At 41.5% G+C, this 26,988-nt stretch overlaps 1 protein-coding gene across 4 annotated transcripts in view; it reads right to left on the reverse strand.

Moving 5' to 3' along the window:
• Nucleotides 1–26,988, reverse strand: part of LOC100558893 (collagen alpha-1(XXVIII) chain) — an 80,977-nt gene that overhangs the window by 51,762 nt on the left and 2,227 nt on the right. The window contains exons 2-8 of one of the 4 annotated variants that reach the window (XM_016996751.2): nt 23,896–23,989; nt 19,653–19,815; nt 17,912–18,480; nt 13,240–13,260; nt 11,514–11,573; nt 6,796–6,849; nt 5,716–5,760 (exon numbers count right to left, since the gene is read on the reverse strand). In XM_016996751.2, coding sequence (XP_016852240.2) covers nt 5,716–5,760; nt 6,796–6,849; nt 11,514–11,573; nt 13,240–13,260; nt 17,912–18,480; nt 19,653–19,809 — 906 coding nt within the window. In that variant the 5' untranslated portion in view covers nt 19,810–19,815; nt 23,896–23,989. Of the gene's footprint in view, nt 1–5,715; nt 5,761–6,795; nt 6,850–11,513; nt 11,574–13,239; nt 13,261–17,911; nt 18,481–19,652; nt 19,816–23,895; nt 25,059–26,988 lie in introns of those variants that run through there. The other 3 variants (XM_062964730.1, XM_008119021.2, XM_062964745.1) reach the window with 3 other exon arrangements.

Raw genomic sequence — 26,988 nt, forward strand, 5'->3', positions numbered from 1 at the left:
GAAGCTTGAACTCCATTATTGTAGGCAAACTCAGACAGTGGTAACAGAGAAGCCCAATTGTCCTGTTGGTAGTTTACATAACAGCGAAGATACTGCTCCAAAGTGGCATTGGTGCGCTCCGTTTGCCCATCTGTTTGGGGATGATGAGCTGAAGATAAGCGAGAGTCTATGCCCAGTAGTTTTTGTAGTGCCTTCCAAAAACGAGAGGTGAATTGAGATCCACGGTCTGTGACTAAACTTTTGGGCAATCCATGTAGTCTGAAAACATGCTGAAGAAATAGATCCGCAGTTTCTTTGGCCGTGGGGAGGCCTTCGCAGGGAATGAAATGGGCTAACTTGGTGAAAAGGTCCACCACCACTAAGATCGTGGTGAATCCACAGGAAGGTGGTAGGTCAGTGATGAAATCCGCGGAAATTATTTCCCATGGGCGAGATGGGGTAGGAAGGGGGTGTAAAAGCCCTGAGGGCTTTTCCCTTCGTATCTTGGAGCGCTGGCATACTGGGCAGGTGTTGACATATTTTTCTACATCCTTGCGGATCTTGGGCCACCAAAAATCCCTTAGGATCAAATGCATAGTTTTAAATAGTCCGAAGTGTCCTGCTGGTTTGCAGTCATGACACAGGCGAAGCGCTTTTTCCCTGCCCGGTCCGGGTGGGATATAAACATGATTTCTATAGCAGAGCAGCCCATCTTTAAGCGAAAAGGGAAAATGCAGACCTTGGCGAAGTTGGTCCTGCGCCCAGGCATCTGCTTGCTGACTAGCCCTGATTTCTTGAGCACAGATGGGTCCTGGAGTAGGGGAAGTTGAACCAATGGGAATGGATTTGGTGTTCCCCACCGTGAGCGTGGCAAAGTTCTCGGGTTGTAGCAGTTGGGATTCAAAGGTCTCCTTGCGTCCTGCAGCGTATTCCGGTTTACGTGACAGGGCGTCTGCTTGCTTGGTTTGGGCTGGGGTCACATAATGGATCTGGAAGTTGAAACGTTCAAAGAATAAAGCCCAACGTTGCTGCCTCTGGTTTAGTTTGCGGGCAGTTCTTAGGTGTTCTAGATTACGATGATCAGTGTGGACTTCAATGGGAAATTTGGCCCCTTCTAGCCAATGTCTCCAAGTTTCAAAAGCTGCCTTTATGGCCAGTAGTTCTTTTTCCCAAATGGTATAATTTTTCTCTGGTGTGGTTAGTTGACGGGAGTAAAAGGCACAGGGATGAAGGTGGTCTCCCACCGGTTGTAAGAGTACAGCCCCAATTGCCACATCCGAGGCGTCCGCTTGCACAACAAAAGGGGTTCCAGGATCTGGGTGCTGTAGAATTGGCTGGGACGTGAATAATTTCTTTAGTTGCTGGAACCCTTTCTCTGCTTGATCAGTCCAGCGGAAGGGCTGTTTTCCACGGATGCAGCTAGTGATTGGGTCAGACCAGTGGGCAAAATCTGGAATGAACTTGCGGTAATAATTCGCGAACCCCAAGAAACGCTGCACCTCTTTCTTGTTAGTTGGCGCCCGCCATTCCAATACTGCTGAAACCTTGGCTGGATCCATGGAGAGCCCTAAAGGCGAGATGCGGTAACCAAGGAAATCTACCTCTTGTAGATCAAAGGCGCATTTTTCCAGTTTGGCATAAAGTCCATGATCCCGCAATCGTTGTAACACCATTTTGACGTGGTTCTCATGTTCTGATTGTGATCTAGAAAACACCAAAAAATCGTCCAGGTAGATTATCAAGAACCTGTCCAGATAGTCCTGAAAAATGTCATTGACAAAATGCTGGAACGTTGCGGGGGCTCCGCATAAACCGAAATTCATAACTCGGGACTCGAATAATCCGAATTTGGTCTGGAAGGCGGTCTTCCACTCGTCCCCTTCCCTGATGCGAACTAAGTTGTAAGCCCCCCGAAGATCCAGCTTGGTGTAAACCTTGGCTCCTCGAAGCCGATCCAGTAGATCCGAGATTAAGGGCAGGGGATAGCTGTTCCGCTTGGTGATATTGTTCAATGCTCTGTAGTCCACCACCAATCGTAGTTCCCCTGACTTCTTCTTCACAAACATCACTGGAGAGGCGGCTGGGGATTGAGAGGGTCTGATGAATCCCTTGCGAAGGTTTGTCTCTAGGAATTCCCTGAGAGCTTCTTGCTCTGGTTCAGTCAGGGAGTAGAGATGCCCTCGCGGGATCGGGGCCCCCTCCACCAAGTCAATGGCACAGTCATAAGGTCTATGTGGGGGTAATTTCTCGGCTTCTTTCTCATTGAATACGTCCCAATACTCGGAGTACTTCTTTGGCAAGGTGATGATGGGCTCGGTGTCTGTGGCATGGCATACCTTGGCTACGAGGCAATGGTTTTGGCAGTACGGTGAAGCAAACTGCAGTTCTCTGTTGGACCAGGAGATGTTAGGGTCGTGGAGAGTCAGCCATGGAATTCCCAAAATCACAGGGAAATGGGGAACCTCGGTAACAAAGAAGGAAATCTCTTCCATATGTTCTCTTATCCACATCCTGGTGGGTTCCGACCATTGACTTACGGGGCCCGTCTTGAGGGGGCGGCCGTCTATGGCTTGCACCACACGGGCATTCTTGAAATCATGATATTGTAATCCCAGAGAGTCGGCATACTCTCTATCAATGAAGTTGTTGGTAGCTCCAGAGTCTATCATGGCGTGGATCATGACGGGTCCCCTTTTTGCTGACCATAATGTGACCACGAGAAGGAACAGGACCCCGGTTGGCGGCTCTTGAATGGATTTTTTGACCGGGTTGGCGAGCCTCTCTACACCCGGTCGTTGGCTTCCCCCGCCGGCTGTGTGCCAGTCGGCTCAGACGTCTTCGTCTCCGTGGAGGACGCCGCCGCAAGCCGGGCGGCAGGCTTCCCCTTGGCTGGGCACTCTCTGGCGAAGTGGCCCCCGTTCCCGCAGTACCAACAGAGGTTTAAGCGTTGACGACGGGCCTTCTCGGCGGCATCTAGTCTGGGACGCACATTGCCCAACTGCATCGGCACCTCCTCGCCTCCTCTGGGGTATGGGGTTGGCGGTGGGGGTCTCCACACTGGACGTGGCTGAACGCTGGCGGGAGCGGGGGGTTTTGCCCCGGCTCTACTGCCCTGGCCTCGAACCCACTGTTTCCTGTTGGCAATCATGACTTCAGCCCGTAAACATTGATCAATGAGTGCCTCGAGGGTCTGGGGAGGATCCACCTTGGAGATTTCTTCCAGCATTTCAATGTTGAGACCCTCCCGGAATTGTCCTCTGAGGGCTACATCGTTCCAGCCGGTGTTGTGGGCCAGCACTCGGAACTCGGCTATATACTGAGACATAGGTCTGTCTCCTTGGAAAAGGCGACGGAGTTTGTGGCCGGCTGCCTCCAAATTGTCCTCGATTCCCCAAGTCTCCTTGAGGTGGTCCAAGAAATGTTGCGCTGATCTTAGGTGTGGAGAGGCTTGGTCGAACAGTGCCGTCGCCCAGTTGGCCGCTGGCCCGTCTAGAAGACTGTAAACCCATGCCACTTTGATGTCTTCTCGGGGAAACTCGGCATCACGGGCCTCTAGATAAGCTTGACATTGGCGACGGAAAACATGAACCTTGGAAGCTTCTCCAGTAAACTTGGTAGGCAACGCCATGGCCGGGAGGCGGATTCCGCGCTCCCGCAAGCCCTTTATTTCTCCATCCTGGGCGTTGAGTCTGTCGCGGATGCGATCCACTTCGTCCTTGCTGATGGTGTAGCTCAGTGGCTGCCCACCGGGTACGGTTCCGGTAGACATTCTGGCCAAGGTTAATTGGTGCTTAGGGTGGCGGAGTCAAACTGTCACGACCCAGGCTACAGAGCACCAATAACCATACGCAGAAGCCAGAATCTATCTAATATCTTTATTAAGGAAATATATAAAGTTAGTAAAAGCAAATGTAAAAGATAGTCCAGAAGCAGACCTTTCAGGAAAGGTCAAAACTAGTCCAAGGAAATAATGTCCAATATGAAATATTAAGGTCCAAAGTTGTAATCCAATAACCGAAACACTCACTTTGCCAAGCAAAGTGAGGGGAGACGACAAGGTCCTTTAGTCCATAAAACTTGAGCGTGGCTAGGAAATAACTTGATCTTGAACGTGGAACAAGGTAACTAAGAACAAGAACAAGGTCCGTGGAATAACTTGATAAATCCGTGGAACAAGGCAAGGATTGATCCTGGGAAACTAGGCAAAGTCCGTAGATAAACAAGGCTGGAAAGCAAGGCGAAGGCTGGATAGCAAGGCAAGGCTTGAGCAGGAGCGAGGCTTGAACCGGAGCGCGCTGTCCAGACACAACTCGCTCCGTAGGCTGACGAATTGACTCCGCGAAGTTGCTACGCGGGCAAAACACCTATATAGAGTCCAACTTTCTCACCAAAGCGGTTCTCTGGGAATCAGAAACGAAAGCTAAACTCTGAGACCAGATGTTAACCTCCTTAAAGATTCTCACGAGAACCAGTGTTAATTGGCAACATTCTTAGCTGCTATCCTCGCACTCCTGCGCGAAGCTGAATCCAAACTTCTCTGTTGTTTACAAAACTCCCGGCGCAAGAACACGGGAGAAGTAGGCTCTGGGGTTGTTTGACATACTTCTGGGGCACAACTTTCTTGCAGGTGCAAGGTTCCCAGATCTGCCTGGGAAAGATCTGGCTGAGAGGAATCCAGTTCAGACTGGGAAGGTAAAAAACCCAAGTTTTCATCTTCATCAGGAATTACAATGTCCTGAGCAGGACTACAAGGCCCATGGTTCATCACATATACACACAAAACCCTTATCTGCCTCCTTCCATTTTTGTGTGACATTTTTAAAGCACCAAAGGAGCAAGTAGTGTGCATTGTTTTAATTTCTGCTTCAGCTGGGAAAACTTCTAAGGTTGACACACAAATGTGATAGCAACTGATTGCTTCCATGATGTTTACTTCAAATCGAGAGGAGCTGTCTACAGTACTGAACATTCTGTTTAGAGGGGTTCAGCACCTTGGATGGCCTCTCCAAAGTTAATCTTATAAACCAGACTGAATTCAGCAGAACACTGACATGGTAGCTACCAGTCACTACTGTGCGAATGTCTACTGGGTGCCAGTATTGAACCATATCTGATGTCAGGCCAGACTTGGATCACTAGCCATCTTCACAAAGCTAGGAACATCGTATCATTTAAGTGAATGGAAGTGACCGCTGATTGACGCAACAACTGTTGCAGATACGAGCTATTGAAGATATGGCCCAGTAGCTATTTCAGGTATCCAATGTCTCAAAATGCTAGCATGGGTATTTGGGACCCCTCCCACTTAATCCCCCTTTCACTCCTTTTCAGCTCATTACTATTTCCTCCTTATTTTTTACAAAATGAGATAGACCTCCAATCTATTTTAGGATTGTTTAGGGATTTTGGTAGTCTGTTTGGCCCGTGAAGTGTTCCAGTATAGGAAGTTGGTCCTTAGATCTGCTTTAGCTGCCCACTTCTGTAAAACTCTCAGGCTGACCTTGGGAAGTCATATACACTTAGTCTTGGAAAATTGACTTGAAGGCACATAAGAACAACAAACTCTATGAAAGTTATGGGAACCCCATAATTCAACAGGTGACCTGAATGCACACACACAAGGAAATAGCACAACTTGGATTTATCATAATGCGTGCAAGTGTGTGCATTTCTAAAACTTAGAAAGGCATCCATTTATTTCAGAGCAAATAGTTCACAAAACCTACAATGTTTTACCTCAATTCCATCTCTTCCTGGAATTCCATTTAGGCCTGACTCTCCCTAGAAATAACAGGATGTATTATTATTATTATTATTATTATTATTATTATTATTATTATTATTATTATTTCATAATACAGGGCTGAAACCATGAAGTTGGTTAAATACTATTCCATGTATTGTTATTTTCAGATTGAACTGTATTTTCAAACAGAATGAAGGACAAAACCTTTAGCCTAGTCCTCTTTTCAAACATGTATTTTTGTTTTAAACATGTATTGCAATTTTATTCTTGAAATAGTTTATACTCCTTCAGTTCTAAACTTTGCCATGTAGTGGTTGAACAGATTTTTATTTCAGTATCTGTGCTTCTATATACAGTGTTCCCTCACTTAGGTTCCAGGACCACCCGCAATAACTGAAAATCCGCAAAATAGGGACACTATATATTTATACATTATCTTAGTAGTTATAGACTTTTTAAAGTCTTCATCAACCAATTGCATATTGATAAATCACCTCCTTCTCCTCCCGTTGCCACTTGGGCTCCTTTTCTCTCCCTTTGGCTTCTCCTTCCTCCCTTCCTTAGGCTGTAAATTGTAATTTTTATGATTTATAATATTCTTTTAGAGTTTATTGAAAAACCGCAAAACAGAGAATCCGCAAAAAGCGAACAGTGAAGTAGTGAGGGAACACTGTATAACAATTCAGAAATTGCTTACCATGCTTTCTTCAACATGGGACCAGGGTGTGTGTGTGTGTGCTTTCTCTCACCTTTTTCTTTCCTCATATAAAAAGCAATGTACCTACTGAACAGAAGTTACTGTTCACATTGAGTTTTTCTCTCCATGAAGAAAAACTCTGGAAAAATGAAGAATCTTGTTTGTGAGGCAGCCCTCCACATGAACAGTATCTTCTACTTTTCAGTCACATCACAATTTTTTTTCTGTAAAAAGATTTGTAGAGGAGGAAACTGAGTATACACAACACTGTTCCCATGTTGAAGAAAGCAGAGCAATTTATGCAGATCTGAACATACCTCATGGGTACTATTAATTTATATACATTTTAATTATACTACAAATGAAAAGATACCTTTACTCCTTTTGGTCCAGAAGCTCCATCATCACCAGGACGGCCTTTTTTACCCTGAAAGAAGAAGAAAACAGTGGAACATTAACACATGGCCTCATCTTCAAACTTCCTTGACAAGCTGTATATTGTCTTTATACAGTAGAGCAGGGGTCCCCAAACTATTTAAGCAGAGGGCCGGTCCACAATCCTTCAGACTGTTGAGGGGCCAAATTATCATTTGGGGGGGAAAACCGAACAAATTCCTATGCACACTGCACATGTCTTATTTGTAGTACAAAACAACAACAATAACAATGAAAGACCAATACTATATTTAAAAATGAAAATAATTTTAACCAACATAAACCTATCAGGATTTCAATAGGAAGTGTGGGCCTGCTTCTGGCCGATGAGATAGTCAGGTTAATTAGGATTGTTGTTGTTGTTGTTGTGTGCCTTCAAGTCATGTTAGACTTTGGCTGAGCCTAAGTCTAAAATTAATTATTTATTCATTTACTACATTTATTTACTACATTTATATCCCACCCTTCTCACCCCGAAGGGAACTCAGAACAGCTGTATGTACATACAATATATTATATTATTAGCATAGCACAATATTAGCATTATACTATATTGAACTATACCACTATACTGTAATATTATATGCAATATATAACATATAATTAATATTATTATATGGTATTATTGTTAGTATTATATTGTATAAAATGATAATATTCTTATCAATATTATATGTATATACAATATATTATATTATTAAAACTGATATAAAAAAATTATATAATGAGGACGGGGGCCAGGTAAATGACCTTGGAGGGCCGCATCCGGCCCCCGGGCCTTAGTTTGGGGACCCCTGCAGTAGAGTCTCACTTATCCAACACTCGCTTATCCAACGGTCTGGATTATCCAACACATTTTTGTAGTCAATGTTTTCAATACATCATGATATTTTGGTGCTAAATTCATAAATACAATAATTACAACATAACATTACTGCATATTGAACTACTTTTTCTGTCAAATTTGTTGTATAACATGATGTTCTGGTGCTTAATTTGTAAAATCATAACCTAATTTGATGTTTAATAGGCTTTTCCTTAATGCCTCCTTATTATCCAACATATTCGCTTATCCAACATTCTGCCGGCTCGTTTATGTTGGATAAGTGAAACTCTACTGTACTTTTGTTGCTCCATTTTGATTTAGCTTTATATTTTTTGTTGTTTTGGTTGTTAAAAAATGATTAAACAGGTAGGAAGAAATTACTTAAATTACAAAGATTTATATCCATAGCTGAAGTTTAAAGTGGGTCTTGCCTGAATGAGATTTGTCATGCAAACCAATGCTTACAATGGCTGGAATTCTCTTAGAGGTTTTACGGATGTGTAGTTAGAGTGCTATGCAGTAAATTGCACCCTCATCCTGCCCCAATCCCTACTTACTGGGAAACAGCAGTTGCAATTGATTGTGCGTTGTGTAAGCAATATCCAGTGTGATAGGCAGAACCCGGATCCCTGTTGCAATTCACCCTTGCATTGAAGAACACTTGTGCAAGTGGTGGGTTTTAGCCAACTGCTTCCCAATCCATAAGTGAACAGACCACAATCAATCACAGCAGCTGCTTCCCAGTAAGTGAAGAATGGAGAACCTTCACAGTCTTTATGTAGCCCATAAACTGGGGGTTATTTAGGGATTGTGAATAGAAATTAGCAAATAACTCTAGGTTATGCATTTGTAACTGCTGAACAGGATTTTGGTCTTCTTTCTTTCCTTCCTTCTTTCCTTCTTTCTTTCCCTCCTTCCTTCTTGTTTATAATAACGTATTTATTATTGTTAATTTTCCAACACCATTTTGATTATGTGTTGTTGAAGGCTGTCATGGATTCACTGGGTTGCTGTGAGTTTTCCGGGCTGTATGGCCATGTTCCAGAAGGATTATCTCTGGACATTTTGCTCACATCTATGGTAGGCATCCTCAGAGGCTGTGAGGTCTGTTGGAAACTAGGCAAGTGGGGTTTATATATCATCAAAGGACAAGAGGAATCCTCTCACCTCTGTAGGGGTCTACTATATACCATGCAGCTGTGGACAAGTCTACACAGGGACCACCAAACACCGCATTACCCAAACACGAATCAAGGAAGTTGAAAGGCACTGCAGACTAACTCAACCAGAGAAGTCAGCCATAAAAGAGCACTTAGTGGACTAACCTGGACCTAGCATATTATTTGAGAACAGAAATGCTGGATCACTCTAACAACCACCATGTCAGACTACACAGAGAAGCCATTGAAATCTACAAGCATGTGAACAATTTCAACAGAAAGGAGGAAACCATGAAAATGAACAAAATCTGGCTACCAGTATTTAAAAAATCCTCTAAAATCAGGACAGTAAATAAAGAACAACACTCAGAAGACAGGGGAATTTCAGACAGGAAACAATCAGGGCCAGCTAATACATCCCAACAAGGGATTCCCTCAGGCAGGAGGCAAGAAGGCTTTGAAGCTGCAAGGCTATTCAAAGCTAATCAAGCAGGCCAATTGCAACATTCACACTTGCTTCAAAGAGACAAGAGTTCTTTCTCTCACCCTAGACATTTCACGGATAAATAAACCCCACTTGCTTAGTTTCCAACAGACCTGGAACATGGCCATACAGCCCAGAAAACTCACAGCAACCCATTTTGATTATTTCTGTTACTTCTCAGGAGTGAATGCATGAACTGAGATATTTAATAAAGTATTTCTTATGCTATATATAACAAGACAGGTACCATCTGAAATGTCCTTAAAAGAAACTAAAACTTTAAAATCACTTTAATATTATTAAACAATTAAAACAAACAAACTAAAATATTGGTGACCAGATCATAATCTCACCAGGTGCTCAAATAACTTGTCTAATACCTAAGATTCCTTTAACCACTCTTGTTAAAACCCACCATGGATATGTTCTTAAGCAAGAAGGGCAGGAAGGAACACGTTAGGATATTTTGTATTAGTTTGAAATCTGAAGCTTTGAAAATAAAAGAGTTGCAGCACAATCTCACATATGTCCGCTCAGCAGTTAGTCGCACTACTTTCACTGAATCTTACTTCCAAGTAAGCAATAAAGGGCTGCACCATTAATGTTTTTCAGTTTTTAAAAAATGTCTTGATATTGTTTTTAAATGCTTTCAAAAGTTTTAGTGTAAATGCGGTTGTCAGGCTGAAAACTGAATACAGTTCCTGCAACCAGATTAATAAGCATCATCTGTCAAAATTCCTGCTTCTATACAACCCTTAAAGATACAGGAAACGGTCACTAGTTTTTACTCTGGTCATGAAAGTATTTCTTGTGGCTTTTGCCACAAGTAAGTGAAGATGAGAAGTGCAGTTTGAGCTGATACATACACAAATGGAAGTGTTCATTTGACTTCTTGGGAGCAGCATTGTGACATGAGACTCCATTTCAACTTTTGTTTTATGATTTATTGTTTTTCTGATTTATGGTGCCCCTAAGGTGAATCTATCAAAAAGGTTTTCTTGGCAAGATTTATTCAGAGAGAGGCTTCTTCTCTGGTTGAGAGCATGTGACTTGGCCAAGGTTATCCAGTGGGTTTCCATGGTCAAGTGATGATTCGAACTCTTTTCTGTGGTCATAAATCAATACTCAAATCACGACACCAACCTGGCTCAATTTATATGCATGTATTAAAATGGGCCTCAGTGGTGCAGCGGGTTAAACTGCTGAGCTGCTGAACTTGTTGGCCAAAAGGTCAGCAGTTTGAATCCGGGGAGTGGAGTGAGCTCCCACTGTTAGCCTCAGCTTCTGTCAACTTGGCAGTTTGAAAACATGCAAATGCGAACAGATCAGTAATCACTCTGGCGGGAAGGTAATGACTCTCCATGCAGACAGGCCCCATATCCCAATATCTTATGTCAGGTTTTCTGCTTTAAACTGGATTACATGACCCCACACTGCCAGATAATCAGGGATAAACAGAAAATCTGGGATCAGATCCTGGGATATAGGGCCTGTATGGAAGGGCCCAAGGAGCCCCAGTGGCGAAGTGGGTTAAAGCACTGAACTGCTGAATTTGCAGACTGAAAGGTCCCAGGTTCAAACCCAGGGAGCGGCGGGAGCGGCCACTCTTAGCTCCAGCTTCTGCCAACCTAGCAGTTTGAAAACATGCCAATGTGAGTAGATCAATAGGTACCGCTCTGGCGGGAAGGTAATGGCGCTCCATGCAGTCATGCCGGCCACATGACCTTGGAGGTGTCTATGGATAACGCTGGCTGTTCAGCTTAGAAATGGAGATGAGCACCAAGCCCCGGAGTCGGACACAACTAGACTTAATGTCAAGGGAAAACCTCTACCTTTTATTAAAATATAGTGAAACCTGATGTATACTACTTAGTGTTTATCCTTCATTCAATGAGGATAAAGAATGATTTATAACTGAAATTAGCTACTTTTTAAAAATTCATGTTCCCAGAATCCAGCTGCCAGATTGGCCAGTGACCATGATTGTCTAGGGGGATTTCAGTCCTAAAGATAATTTTTCCAAGTTCTGGTAGATGTGTCAGCCTTGCTGGAATATACAGCTATTGCTTCCAAAGGATCATTTCATGAATAAGGCATCATTAAAAAGGCTACCACCCAAATCAAACCCTATTCACAATTATCATTAAAGATGAGAAGAAAGTTAATAGAAAAGAATGGCTACTTACAGCAGGGCCAGGAAGACCCCTTTCTCCTTTTTCACAGTTGCATATTGGAGGCTGGGGACACTTTGAACAAAAATGAATGACACGTATTACTGACCAGTCGGAGCTGAATTATTTAGCTAACAGACCTATATCACTTAATTAAAAATACTAAAAATGTAAGTTTTAAACAGCATTCTGAAACAGCTATATTATATATACCGCCTCCTTCTTTGTCACAGTATGTTAACCTGATTATATTTATCATTTGGAATACAATTTTATATCTTCCTTTCTATTGGACCTAGGAATGTTCAGATACCGTACCCAAGCATTCATTTTTCTTATGAGGAAGTATATTTGTATGAAGCTTGAAATGGCAATATGTTGCTTGGAGGGGAGGGGGGCTTCAAGTTGCCTGTTGACTCATGGTGATCCTATAAATTTTATGAGGTTTCCTTAGGCATACTCAAAGGTGGTTTTGCCAGTCCCTTCCTCTGAAATGCAACCAATAGCCCCTGATATTCGTTGTTGACCTCCCATCCAAGTACAAACCAGAACTGATCCTAATTGTTTTCCAAGATTTGACAGGATCTGGTGCCTTTAGGGCAGTAGTTCTCAACCTGTGGTCCCCAGGTGTTTTGGCCTACAACTCCCAGAAATCTCAACCAGTTTACCAGCTGTTAGGATTTCTGGGAGTTGGAGGCCAAAACATCTGGGGACGCAGAGGTTGAGAACCACTGCTTTAGGGTATTTATCACACCCGCCCCAATTCTAGCATTAGCATTAACATCTTTCCACAAGAGGAGCTTTTTGGAGGGATATTGACATTCCAATCTCCTTCCCGCTCCATCCCTTTTTTGTCCAATCCCTTCTCTAAAGATTTTTTTGTTTTAGCCTTCAACATACCCTTGGTTTTTTTTTTAGCCTTTTAGATCTTATGTACATGCTTCTATGAGACTGTACCCCACTTATGCTGGTCTATGACTGTAATAAAGATTTTGATTTGATTTGACATTCCAAACGTGTGAGGGTTTCAGATAGGCTAATCCAGACATTATTGGGGCCTACATTTTTGATGGTCCTCACTATTATCCATTGTTTCAAAGTTCAGGAATATATCACCTGTAAATATGGGAGGAGGGGTTAATCTGTATTCAGAATACTGCAACAAGCAGATGTATTAAAGACCAAACATGGTAGGCGAAGAAATGTTTTGTCATTTAATAAGACTTTTCTTATTTTTCTATTTATTTTGTATTATTGAAATGACATTAACATAATATTTATTTAGACGGGAAATAGAACAATGTGTTGTTGAAGGCTTTCATGGCTGAGATCACAGGGTTGTTCTATGTTTTCCGGGCTGTATGGCCATGTTCCAGAAGTATTCTCTCCTATGTTTGGTCCACATCTATGGCAAGCATCCTCGGAGGTTGCGAGGTATCATATCTCACGACCTCTGAGGATGCCTGCCATAGATGTGGGTGAAACGTCAGGAGAGAATACTTCTGGAACATGGCCATACAGCCCGGAAAACATACAACAACCCCGGGAAATTGAACATTATGTAATGCCTGCACATTCACTCAAGGAAGCAACAACATTTGAAATGTCACAATTATCTGATGAAACGAGATGATAACCCCCTTTCCAATTTCATTCTTTAATTTTCACTTTGACTTACTTCCAAGAAAATATTCTTTTACATGCAAACAAATCCCTCCACCAGCTCACCAGTAAGACTTACCCCTTCTTCTACCAGAACTTTCTGGGGAGACAGATAAGCAGAAACAACATTAGAGCTAGACATTAAGCACACTTTCAAAAAAAAGAAACACTTTCTGAAACTTTCAGAAACACCATGCTTTGCTAGTTAGAAGATGTTTTCAACAAGGAACCCTGCAACTAGCGATACCATGCCATTGCCAACTTTAATTGATAAAATATCTATGCCTTCAGCTACAGTAGATAGATGACAAAATTAATAAGGTGGTTTGCTTAACTGCAGTGGACAATCTACTAGTTCACACTGGGAAAAACTTTTGTTGTCAATTAGCTCTTACGTTCAAAGCTTCTAAGGGCCAATGCAAATTGAACTCATACAGACTCACTGTATATATAACCTTGTGCCCCATTTCCGCCATCGATTTCCCAGCAGGGAAGACTGAGATGAAAAAATCATTGTTTTAATGTGAATGTGGTGTCAGGAGGAATCATATGGTATTGTAAGTGGGGCCAAACCTGGATAAAGTACACAGAAAACAGGATGAGTTTTGCAGGAATCAACACCAAGGTTGGAGCAGATATATGTGTTAAGGAAAAAACCTCATTCTGGTGGTCATTAAAGCCAGTAAGTTTGAACCACACTCGGTGGGGTATCACTGGGTGTGTTTTGGGATACATGCTGGCTCTCTCCCTTGCTCACTTTCTGGGGATGATGGGAGTTCACATTTGTGGGTGTAAATGTGAGCACTTTTGCTTAACTCTATGCATGTGAATGGAAAGCCATGCTCTCTGTGTTTATGTGATGCATACAAGGACTATATAAGTTTTGTTACTCTAAAGGATTTGTTTTTGGATGCAATGCCACAAGTTTATGTTTTTAACTCTGCTGAACAAGAGTAAATTCATTTTTCCTCTTTCAACTGTGTGAAGCTACAGTAGAGTCTCACTTATCCAATGTAAACAGGCTGGCAGAACGTTGGATAAGCGAATATGTTGGATAATAAGGAGGGATTAAGTAAAAGCCTATCAATTACTGTATTTACGAATTTAGCACCAAAATATCACGATGTATTGAAAACGCTGACTACAAAAATGCATTGGATAATCCAGAACGTTGGATAAGCGAGTGTTGGATAAGTGAGACTCTACTGTATTGTGTCTTTGATGGGACTATATTCTGCATAAACCACAACAAACTTGACCTTGCTCACCGTTTCAACACATTTTGCCTATTTGTGGGAGAAACATGAGAAAGGAGTATCTCCTCTTCCACAAAAAGGGTAATCATCAATGCTAGTCCAATCTATCTAGACAGCTTACACTGTAGAAACATAAACATGGGACTTCACCCAGCAGTGACAGACAGGGAAGGACGCAAGCTATTATTATACTGTATTCAGATTTCTCTAAAAACTAACATAACACTGAAGTAGTTCAGCCTGCAGTGAGGCAGAAAGAGACATAATTTAGATGTTACAAACCAAGGCAATTGTAAAAGGATGTGGATTAAGTATTTCAAAGGATCATGATAGGAATTAATTAATAATGGCAGCAGCAGCATAACCTCTCATTCATACTGAAAACTCACTAAATTGGCTCAACAACTGATGCCCCCTAAATGATGTGGGGAATTAGAATCATAGAATCATAGAATAGTAGAGTTGGAAGAGACCTCATGGGCCATCCAGTCCAACCCCCTGCCAAGAAACAGGAAATCGCATTCAAAGCATCCCTGACAGATGGCCATTCAGCCTCTGCTTAAAAACCTCCAAATTGTTTGTGGGTGTGAATGTTTGCACTTTTGCTCAACTGTATGTATGTGAATGAACACCAGTGCTAAACCAGCACAAGGAAGTGTACAAGAGAGCTATTGTTTCATTTATTTGGTTTGTATCCCACCTTTCTTCCAAGGCAGCTAACGGCATATACAAATAAAATACTGCATTATAAATATTAAGATATACACACATTTATAGTCTTTCAAACATTTTGAAATACCACCTTAATACAGTAGAGTCTCACTTATCCAAGCTAAATGGGCCGGCAGAAGCTTGGATAAGCGAATATCTTGGATAATAAGGAGGGATTAAGTAAAAGCCTATTAAATATCAAATTAGGTTATGATTTTACAAATTAAGCACCAAAACATCATGTAATGCAACAAATTTGACAGAAAAAGTAGTTCAATACACAGTAATGTTATGCTGTAATTACTGTATTTACGAATTTAGCACCAAAATATCACGATATATTGAAAACATTGACTATAAAAATGCCTTGGATAATCCAGAACCTTGGATAAGCGAGTCTTGGATAAGTGAGACTCTACTGTACTTGCTTTTCCTGGAGTGTATCAGATGTTTTCAACTACAGCCCACATAATCCATAGATTGCATGCCTAAATCTGATGGAACATATAATCCAACACATCTGGAGGGCATCTAATTGGGTGAGGCAGGGATATGCTCCCTCAAGAACTAAACATTCCAGGGTTTCTTAGTTCTTACTGGCATTTTCTATGCCCAAACAGGAGGAAAGTAATAACAAAAACTGAGATCCCCAGGACAGTAGGAGCCAATCCTCCTGCTAACAAGATTTATGGCCCCTAGATGATATGTGCATAAACAAGTTAGACCTCTGACCTGCATAGTGTTTGGAAGAACTGAAAGTGGATCTTGGGACAAGGGACAGCGACTAAAGGGCTTTTGTCATTCGCTCATGTGGAATTAATAGACACACATGCTCTACTGCCATGTCCGGATATAAAAGCAAATCAGGCAGTGAGGACTGTAAAAACTATAGACAAAGAAACCTAAAGAACTGGTCGAAACAGATGTGATCTTTTGTGAGTGGCAAGTAGAAAGAGCAAGCACTATTACAAGTTTGTACCAGGTCCAGCAAATGTCTTGATCATGCTTGCAAACTTCAGCAGAAGTTTAAAGGGGACATAACCAAATGTTCTTAATTTATTTGCCAGGGCTTATGGTACAGTGTGTTAAAGTGCTGAGCTGCTGAACTTGCGGACTGAAAGGTCCCAGGTTCAAATCCCGGGAGCGGAATGAGCACCTGCTGTTAGCCCCAGCTCCTGCCAACCTAGCAGTTCGGAAACCTGAAAATGTGAGTAGATCAATAGGTACCGCTCCAGCGGGAAGGTAACGGTGCTCCATGCAGTCATGCTGGCCACATGACCTGGAGGTGTCTATGGACAACGCCGGCTCTTCGGCTTAGAAATGGAGATGAGCACCAACCCCCAGAGTCGATCATGACTGGACTTAACGTCAGGGGAAACCTTTACCTTTTATCTATATTGTATTTTCAAACTGACAGTGTTCAGTGTTGATAGCTGGCCTTTTGGTAGAAAAGAAAACCCAAGATACGGGTGATAAAATGCATGAGTATGGGGAAGATGTCGTTGTCAAAGTTTTACTGAAATACTAAACACATTATGCATTATCATTGGCCAGAATTTAGGGCTTGTCTACATTGACCATCATTGAGGCCCCATCTACACTGCCATATAATCCAGTTTCAAAATGCAGATTAACTGCATTGAACTGGATTATATGGCAGTGTAGGCTCATATAATCCAGATCAATGCATTATATGAATCTGCATTATATGAATCTACACTAACCATTATAGTGCAGTTCAAATTGCATTACATGGCAGTATAAATGGGGCCAGAGTTTGGTGTCAGGGCATATCCTGACATTGATATTTGCAGCATTTTAATGTTTTAATGATTTATATAGGGTTTTAATGGCGTGTTTTATATTGTATTTGATGGTCTGGCTTTTGTGTATTTGTTTGTTTGTCTTGCATGCGAAAGACCTATGGTCTAAGCATTAAATAAATTTGGATTTGGAGTTTGGTGGAATCTGTTTTCCTGTGGTTTGAATCCACTGCTCTGTGCCTTAACTCTGAAGCAGTAGACCATAAGATTGCTCCTTCTCAATACGACACTCTTTCAAATATTTAAACATGCCCCTTCTTAACTTCTCTTCTCCAAACTAAACATACCCAGCTCCCTAAGATGTTCCTCGTGGGATTGGGTTTCCAGATTTTTTAATCATTTTGGCTGTCCTTCTCCGTACGCATTCCAACATATTGATACCTTTCCGGAATTGCGGTGCCCAGAAAAGGACACAGTATTCCTTGGTCTAGAAACTATACAATTGATGCAGCTTAGAATTACATTGTTTTTTTTAATCTGCCTCATCACATTGTTGACTTATCACACTGAACTGACTCATGTTTAGTTCGGTTAGACTTTTAGATCCCTTTTACGTGGACTGTTATCAAACCAGGTGTCACCCTCATATATATCAATGCATTTCATTTTTTCCGCTTAAGTGTAGCACCATACATTTCTTCCTGTTGAAATTCTTTTTGTTAGTTTTGGCCCAACTCTCTAATCTGTTAACGTCATTAACTATTCTTCACAATTTAAAAGCATTTGAAAAAGTAGAGTGGCTGAGGACTGATTGGGACTGTCCCTGTCAATTCAGGACAATTGAAGGGTATGTCAAAACTTAGCTAACATTCAAACTATAGCCCCATCAGTCATCCTCCATCCACAAAGAATTTAAAAGGAATGCACATTAGTGCCAATTGCCTTTCGTTTATACACCTTTCATAGTACAACTGCAATATAGATGCTTTATATGCAGGGCTGACTAAATAGTTGTTCCTACCATTTCTTTGAGAATTTTCTCCACAATTCCTGTCTCCTGCAGATTGAAGACAAACCTGGATGCTGGAACACTGGCTAGGAGTCGGAGCTTGGCAGCGTTGGCCACCTCCTCAGCCACTCTGGTCATTCCCACTGTGAAGAACACAATACCTTGATGCTTAGCATCAGCTGTAGCTGAGAAAATATCAGGGTTCCTCGGATGGTCCACACCATCAGTCAACAGGATAGCTACTTTAACACTACCGTGTGTTCCTTCGGTCATATAGAGCTGTGTGAGATTGGTGATGGCATAAGTAGTGTAGGTGCCATGGCCAATGTAGGTTATGGGAGCAATACGGGACTTAAAAGCATCTAGGCCCTTCCAATCTTTGAATGTTTGCTCTATGAGAACAGTGCTGCTGTACTGAAGCAGAGCAATCCTCCAGCTCAGATGACGATTGGAGCTGAGTTGCAGTCCATTCATTCTATTCACTGTTTCCAAAACAAACTTTTTCTGCTGTTCATGGTTGAAATTCTTGGCACTCTCTGAGCTGTCCAGGAGGAAAGCCATTTCCAGAATGCAGTTTTCATCTAGAATCACACAGAAAAAACAACAACATCAGATTAGGAAACTAACAAACACTGAAAAAATGAACCATCCTGTTCTACAACATCTAACATTTCAGGGATGCTTGGTACACTCCTATGGCCATAGCAAGGATCACCAGTATAGTCACTTCTCTCATGAGGAGCCTCCGGTGGCCTAGGGGATAAATGCCTTGTGACTTGAAGGTTGGGTTGCTGACCTGAAGGCTGCCAGGTTCGAATCCCACCCTGGGAGAGCGCGGATGAGCTCCCTCTACCAGCTCCAGCTCCATGCGGGGACATGAGAGAAGCCTCCCACAAGGATGGTAAAACATCAAAACATCCGGGCGTCCCCTGGGCAACGTCCTTGCAGACGGCCAATTCTCTCACTCCAGAAGCAACTCCGGTTGCTCCTGACACGAAAAAAAAAAAACCAAAAACTTCTCTCATCCTTGTCCCTTCTCTTGCAGTTCAGCAGTTATTTTACACTAGATTGTCCTTTGATTTAAAAGCCAAGAACACAAAGAAGTTTTGGTTAAAGTTATAAAAAAATATTACAATATAATTCTATTGTAATAGGTTATCAATGCTTGACTTCTACATGTATAGTACACCTCTGGAATATTTGATTGTAGCGTCAGTTTGTGCACTTATGACAAGGTGCTTCTACTGTTACTTCATTCAGACACAGAAGTTCTGGAAATTTTGAGAAGGGAGCTGAATCTGATCAGGATTAATTAACATATACCTGTATACCCACACTAGTTTAATGACCAGTGCTTTCTACTTAAATTGTATGGGTTTAAAGGGTAAACAGAAACACTACAACAGTATAAAACAGCAAAAAACATATTGAGGAACTTTTTTTGGTGGTTGCAATGTTGAATCTTTACCTTGGGAAAAGTGTTGCAATTGGTTATAAAATGAATTACTTTTAAAAGTTATATTGCAAATTCTGCAACTGGCTGTTCAGGTTTTAGGGAGGACTCTCTCCTGAAAAACCAATCTTGCCCCTTTGCGAGCGAAGCAAGTCCTCTACCACAGAGCAAAGCCTCCTTTCTATAAACATGCTTAGACACTAAAACAGCTTCAAGGCCACTGAACTCCTGCAAATTAAAATAAATTAAAGGCCCAGGAATGACAATTTTAAAGAAATCTGCTAAAATACAAATAGTCACCTTGGTCACTTGAACCTGGATATTTTTCTACTGCATTTGACAAGAAAGGCTTTGGCTTCTGTTTTCTTACTCCAGTTCTCTTTTCTTCGTTGGTGTTTTGTGCCACAAAAACATGGTAGTCCATTAGAAATATAAACCACCACAATCTGAAGAACATGGTTTGCTTTGTTTTCCCAAAAGACACAAGAGAGAACAAATTCAAAAAGCTAGTTTAACACACAAATTGAATGAAATGCAGAACAGACTTGCTATAAATGTAGCAGATCTACATTTGTATATTTTGTAAAGTAGGGATCTATCATTTCTGCATTTGAGATCCAATATTTCACAAGAAATTGGACTTAGCAGTTATCACTTGCATTGATACCAGTGTGTAGATACAGCAACATTGTTCATAGTATTTACCGAGAAGAAAGAGACATAATAGGAGAAAGAGAGAACAGCGGGAGATGTGGCAAATTTATATCTTTCCTTTCTTTAAGGAGCTGAAAGCACCTTTTGTGAGTTTGTACATTACATTTACCCCTTGTTCCTGCAGACTTCGAAACTTTGCGTTTAGGGCTTGCATGTGAGCTGAATAGCAGTACAACACCAAGTTTGGGTACACTTTATAGTATCAAATAGTAAATAAGAATGACCTGAATCTAATATTGCATGAGTTTAAATATGCTTATTTCACAGGTTTCCTTACATTTCTTCCACTCTGCAGACCCCTGCAATCCTCTGCAGCAGATTTGGAAAGGGGTTCTGGCAACTGTAGAGAGAGGGGAAACTAGATCTCCCAGTAGTGTTATTCTACCAGTAGAAGGACAGCACTGGATACAATGGAATATTGTTTACAGCAAGCCATTTACAATGGCTCTGCAAGATAGGCTGAAAGATAGGGCCGGGCTGTGGCACAGGCTGGTGAGCAGCCTGCTGCAATAAATCACTCTGACCATGAGGTCATGAGTTCGAGGCCAGCCCGTGGTGGGGTGAGCACCCCTCAATTAAAAATAAAAAAAATAGCCCCTGCTCGTTGCTGACCTAGCAACCCGAAAGATAAGGGCGGAATATAAATACTGTAAATAAATAAATAAATAAATAAATGTGCCCATATATACTTTGTGGCCAACCAAATATTTAAACACTCACTCCTGCATCCTAACTACCATAACATACTGGTCTGGTTCCATATTTTACATCTCACATAAATGCCCTGAACCTTGCAATTGTTTTTTTTTTCCGTGTCAGGAATAACTTCTGATGTGAGAGAATTGTCTGTCTGCAATGACGTTGCCCAGGGGATGCCCAGATGTTTGACGTTTTACCATCCTGTAGGAGGCTTCTCTCATGCCCCTGCATAGGGAGTTGGAGCTGACAGACGGGAGCTCACCCCACTCACAGGATTTGAACCGCCGACCTTTTGGTCAGCGGTCCTGCTTGGCATAAGGGTTTAATCCAATCTGCCATTGGGGGCAATTGGTGAAACTGTGATAAAGAAGTCAAGTTTTGGGCTTAGGAGCATTTGGGCAGAACTGTACAGCTGTCCTTTCTTACCTAGTGGGTCCAACTCAAAATGTGTACATCCGCAGGCAAAGATAAGGCATCTACACTACAATTTCATTTGAATCAACATGTATGTTTAAAAAGGCATGCATTATGTCTGAAATGTCATAAAGTTTTAGCAAGCAGAATTTAGAACAATGAAGCTGGTCATAAATACATACGATATCCTGACTTTACAAAAACAATTACAGTAGAGTCTCACTTATCCAACATAAACGGGCCGGCAGAACGTTGGATAAGTGAATATGTTGGATAATAAGGAGGGATTAATGAAAAGCCTATTAAACATCTAATTAGGTTATGATTTTACAAATTAAGCACCAAAACATCATGTTATACAACAAATTTGACAGAAAAAGTAGTTCAATACGCCGTAATGTTATGTTGTAATTACTGTATTTATTTATTTATTACAATATTTATATTCCGCCCTTCTCACCCAACAGGGGACTCAGGGCGGCTTACAATAAAATGCATATATAAAAATTATACAGTGCAATATAAATCAGTTAAAAAATTATTATTAACTTACATCAGTATTCATAAAACACATTATAAAATACAGGTAGGCGAATTTACGAATTTAGCACTAAAATATCACGATATATTGAAACATTGACTACAAAAATGGCTTGGATTATCAGAGGCTTGGATAAGCGAGGCTTGGATAAGTGAGACTCTACTGTACATTCATGTATTTTTTACCTTCTGTCCTTCAATCACAACCTTACAGTTTCCCTTATTCATTCATTGTGATCTTCTAGTGGCAATCCACTGTGACAGGAGTTTATTGGGAGTTGCACTATTTTCTTGCTCAGTGCTACATTCTTTATGCACCATATTGCCAAAAAAACCTCACTTCAATGCCAGTCTCGTGATAAACATTAGCAGCATTAAATCAGATAAACAGCTATGGACTAATAATAATAATAATGCAATTAAGGCCAAAATCGAAAAATCAGCTGATGATCCAAAATGCAGACTGTGCAAGGAAACCGACGAAACCATTGATCATATCCTCAGCTGCTGTAAGAAAGTCGCACAGACTGACTACAAACAGAGGCACAACTATGTGGCCCAAATGATTCATTGGAACTTATGCCTCAAGTATCACCTCCCAGCAGTAAAGAACTGGTGGGATCACAAACCTGCAAAAGTATTGGAAAATGAGCACGCAAAGATATTGTGGGACTTCCGAATCCAGACTGACAAAGTTCTGGAACACAACACACCAGACATCACAGTTGTGGAAAAGAAAAAGGTTTGGATCATTGATGTCGCCATCCTAGGTGACAGTCGCATTGATGAAAAACAACAGGAAAAACTCAGCCGCTATCAGGACCTCAAGATTAAACTGCAAAGACGATGGCAGAAACCAGTGCAGGTGGTCGGCACATTGGGTGCCGTGCCAAAAGATCTCAGCTGGCATTTGGAAACAATAGACATTGACAAAATCACGTTCTGCCAACTACAAAAGGCCACCCTACTGGGATCTGCGCGCATCATCCGAAAATACATCACACAGTCCTAGACACTTGGGAAGTGTTCGACTTGTGATTTTGTGATACGAAATCCAGCATATCTATCTTGTTTTCTGTGTCATACAACGTAGTTGTGTCAATAATAAGTTTGTTTATATCCCGCCTCCATCTCCCCCGAAGGGGACTCGGGGCGGCTTACAGCAAAATCAAAATACAGTAGAGTTTCACTTATCCAACACTCGCTTATCCAACATTCTGGATTATCCAACGCATTTTTGTAGTCAATGTTTTCAATATATCATGATATTTTGGTGCGAAATTCGTAAATACAGTAATTACTAAATAGCATTACTGCGTATTGAACTAGTTTTTCTGCCAGATTTGTTGTGTAACATGATGTTTTGGTACTTAATTTGTAAAATCATAACCTAATTTGATGTTTAATAGGCTTCTCCTGAATCTCTCCTTATTATCCAACATATTCGCTTATCCAATGTTCTGCCGGCCCGTTTATGTTGGATAAGTGAGACTCTACTGTAATTGTGAACTTCTGGTGGCAATCCACTGTGACAGGGGTTTATTGGGAGTTGTACTATTTTCTTGCTCAATGCCACATTCTTTATGCACCATATTGCCAAAAAACTCACTTCAATGCCAGTCTCATGAGAAACATTAGTAGCATTAAATCAGATAGACAGTTATGGACTTCATGCTGTTTGTGTCATGGTTTCAGCAGAAAAGTGGGGAGAGAGAGCAAAATAAAAACAATGCTCCTCCCCCCCCTCACATTTTCATTCAGTCCTCAAATTCTAACATGGTAGTAACTTAAAACTTCAGTCAAGTATTTAGAAATATGATTTAGACATCGAAGGAAAAGGGGCAAGGAAAGTTTCCAGGGGAAGTAGAACATATCAGCTGTAAGAGTTTGGGTTGTGAACTGTTTTCAGTGTCTCACTTTGCAATGCTAGACATTTGGGGACTGAAGGGTAGAATTCCTTTATATGGGAGAGCAATATCTTTAATATGTTTCTCTTCTTCATAGCTATGCCTCTGGACTTTAGCAGGGCCATAAAGTTCTGTGATGAAGGAATTACAGTTAAAAGTCTACAAGAATCTAACTCCCCCTTGAACAATGATGCTGCCAATACAAGTTGTTTTACAAAGTAACTGAGAGATGGGAACAGAGGGGAAAGGGAAGAGAGAAAAAGGCTTACCTCTGTCTTGGTAAATACAAGGGATGCAATGAGAGGAGATCCTTGCCTGATGTTGCTGCCCTTGATGATTATTTCCAGCAAATAGGTCTTCTCTCTAGTAGTGAGGAGGGGTGGGACTCGTGAGAGAAGGAATCGTACAAAAAGGAGAGAAAGAAGAAAGTGAGACAAAGAAAGCAGACCACTCCCCTCACTCATCTGGATCCCCACCAACGATTACTTAGATTCACTCTTAAGGCACATTTATTTATACTTGTTCTGTTCCTGTTGGGGATAAGTAAATGGGACTGTGGTTGTATAGCTAAGGCAATTTCTTAAACCATCACCATGAAAGCGTTTTGTAACTTATCAGGGAAGTTTTGTCGTGGAGAACTTAGATAAGGCTGTGTGTCTGTAACATAAGAAAAACATGTGATCCCAAGGGGAGCAGAAATCTAGAGTATCTGAATCCATTCAATAGGTAGGATTCATTATTTGCAGAAAAGAATAATTCTAGACGTGAAAAGCAGTCTAGATCAGCTTTCTTGGCATTGGATCCATGGGAAAAAAATTAGTTTCTGGGGCATACCCAACTTTTTGTGGGACAATGTGTGTTTGTATGCATGTGTTGATTCATTTTTTTAAATGGGCGTGGGGTGGAGCTAGGGGTCTCTGGCATTTTTAGAGAACTCACATGCTCCTCATTTGATTCACATCTTAAGGTAAAGGTAAAGGTTTCCCTTGACATTAAGTTCAGTCGTGTCCGACTCTGGGGGGTCGGTGCTCATCTCCATTTCTAAGCCAAAGAGCCAGCGTTGTCCGTAGACACCTCCAAGGTCATGTGGTTGGCATGACTGCATGGAATGCTGTTACCTTCCCGCCGGAGCAGTACCTATTGATTTACTCACATATGCATGTTTTTGAACTGCTAGGTTGGCAGAAGCTGGAGCTAACAGTGGGCGCTCACTCCTCTCCCCGGATTTGAACCTGGGACCTTTCGGTCTACAAGTTCAGCAGCTCAGCGCTTTAACACACTGAGCCACCGGAGGCATCTTAAACATTAAACAAGGTGCTAATTAACATTTTCCCAGAGACTGGATCTACACTGCACTTTAATCCAGTTTCAGAATGTCAATTGACTACATTGAACTGGATTCGATCAGTCTATACTGCCCTATAATCCAGATCAATGCAATTCACATTTTGAAATAAGATCATCGGGCATTGTAGATCCAACCTAAGAGACAGGGGGACAAAATCAGACTTCTAATTTAGAAGTGAAGCCCTGTGAGCCATAGTTTCCAAAGGTACATGAACCTTCTCTGCGTGCATTTATACTATGGAATGAATGCAACTGGACCTTACTTTAAATGCCATGTCTCCATGAGATGATCTTGGGAGCTGCAGTTTCTCAAGATCCAAACCCTTCTCTGGGTGCATTTACAATATGGAATGAATGCTCTTGGACCCCACGTTAAATACCATAGCTCCATACTATGCGGTCCTGGGAGTTATAGTTTCCCAAGGTCCATACCCTTCTCTGGATGCATCTACACTGGAGAATAAATGCAGCCAGGGCCATTTTAAATGCCATTATTATTATTACTATTATTATTATTGTATGACACAGCAAACAAGATAGATATGCTGGATTTCGTATCACAAATTCCCAAGTGTCTAGGACTGTGTGATGTATTTTCGGATGATGCGCGCAGATCCCAGTAGGGTGGCCTCTTGCAGTTGGCAGATCGTAATTTTGTCAATGTCTATTGTTTCCAAATGCCGGCTGAGATCTTTTGGCACGGCACCCAATGTGCCGATCACCACCGGGACCACCTGCACTGGAGTCTTTGAAGTTCAAAGAGTCTTTGAAGTTCAATCTTGAGGTCCTGATAGCGGATGAGTTTTTCTTGTTGTTTTTCGTCAATGCGACTGTCACCTGGGATGGCAACATCAATTTTCCAAACATTTTTCTTTTCCACAACTGTGATGTCTGGAGTGTTGTGTTCCAGAACTTTGTCAGTCTGAATTCGGAAGTCCCACAGTATCTTTGCATGCTCATTTTCCAATACTTTTGCAGGTTTGTGATCCCACCAGTTCTTTACTGCATGGAGGTGGTACTTGAGGAATAAGTTCCAATGAATCATTTGGGCCACATAGTTGTGCCTCTGTTTGTAGTCTGTCTGCGCAATTTTCTTACAGCAGCTGAGGATATGATCAATGGTTTTGTCGGTTTCCTTGCACAGTCTGCATTTTGGGTCATCAGCTGATTTTTCAATCTTGGCCTTAATTGCATTTGTTCTGATGGCTTGCTCCTGGGTTGCAAGGATTAGGCCTTCTGTCCTTTTTCAGTGTCCCATTCATGAGTCTTCTCCTTATCAGCTTTTCCTTCAATTTTGTCAAGGAACTTTCCAAGCAATGTTTTGTTGTGCCAGCTGTCAGCTCTAGTTTGTAGTGCGGTTTTCTTGTATTGGTTTTTTGTCTGCTGTGCTTTGAGGAGTTTCTGACTTTTTTTACTTCAATCAAAGCAGGTTCTTCACTTTGCTTTACATATTCTGCCAGGGCATTATTATTATTATTATTATTATTATTATTATTATTATTATTATGCTATGCCTCCATTCTGTGCAGTCCTATGAGTCATAGTTTTCCAAGGTCCATACCCTTCTCTTGGAGCATTTACAGTATGGAGTGAATGCCCTTACACCCCACTTTAAATGCCATAGCTCCTTGTGATGGAATTATAGTTCATACCCTTCTCTGGGTGCATCTATATTGTAGAATGAATGCAGCTGGACCTTACTTTAAATACCATAGACTGAAAACTAGGGGAATTGAAGACAAGTAACAACTGACATTTCAAAGAGAGGCGTTTCCCCCCCACAAATAATACGAGGAGGGATGATGGGTGGTGCCTGGAGATTACAGTGTGATGACAAATCACCTGAAGAATCCTGAGTACAACTGAGTCACACAGATAGATTTAACAGTGTGATGAAGGTAGGAAAATAATCCATTTCATTTCTAAGCGGAGTATGACTGAGCACTACTCTACCAAACACTTCCCTGCTTCAATGTGATGAAGTGATCAGTTAGAGACCATCTTCACAGTAGAAT

Source organism: Anolis carolinensis, chromosome 1 (genome assembly GCF_035594765.1).
Source record: "Anolis carolinensis isolate JA03-04 chromosome 1, rAnoCar3.1.pri, whole genome shotgun sequence".
Taxonomy (NCBI): domain Eukaryota; kingdom Metazoa; phylum Chordata; class Lepidosauria; order Squamata; family Dactyloidae; genus Anolis; species Anolis carolinensis.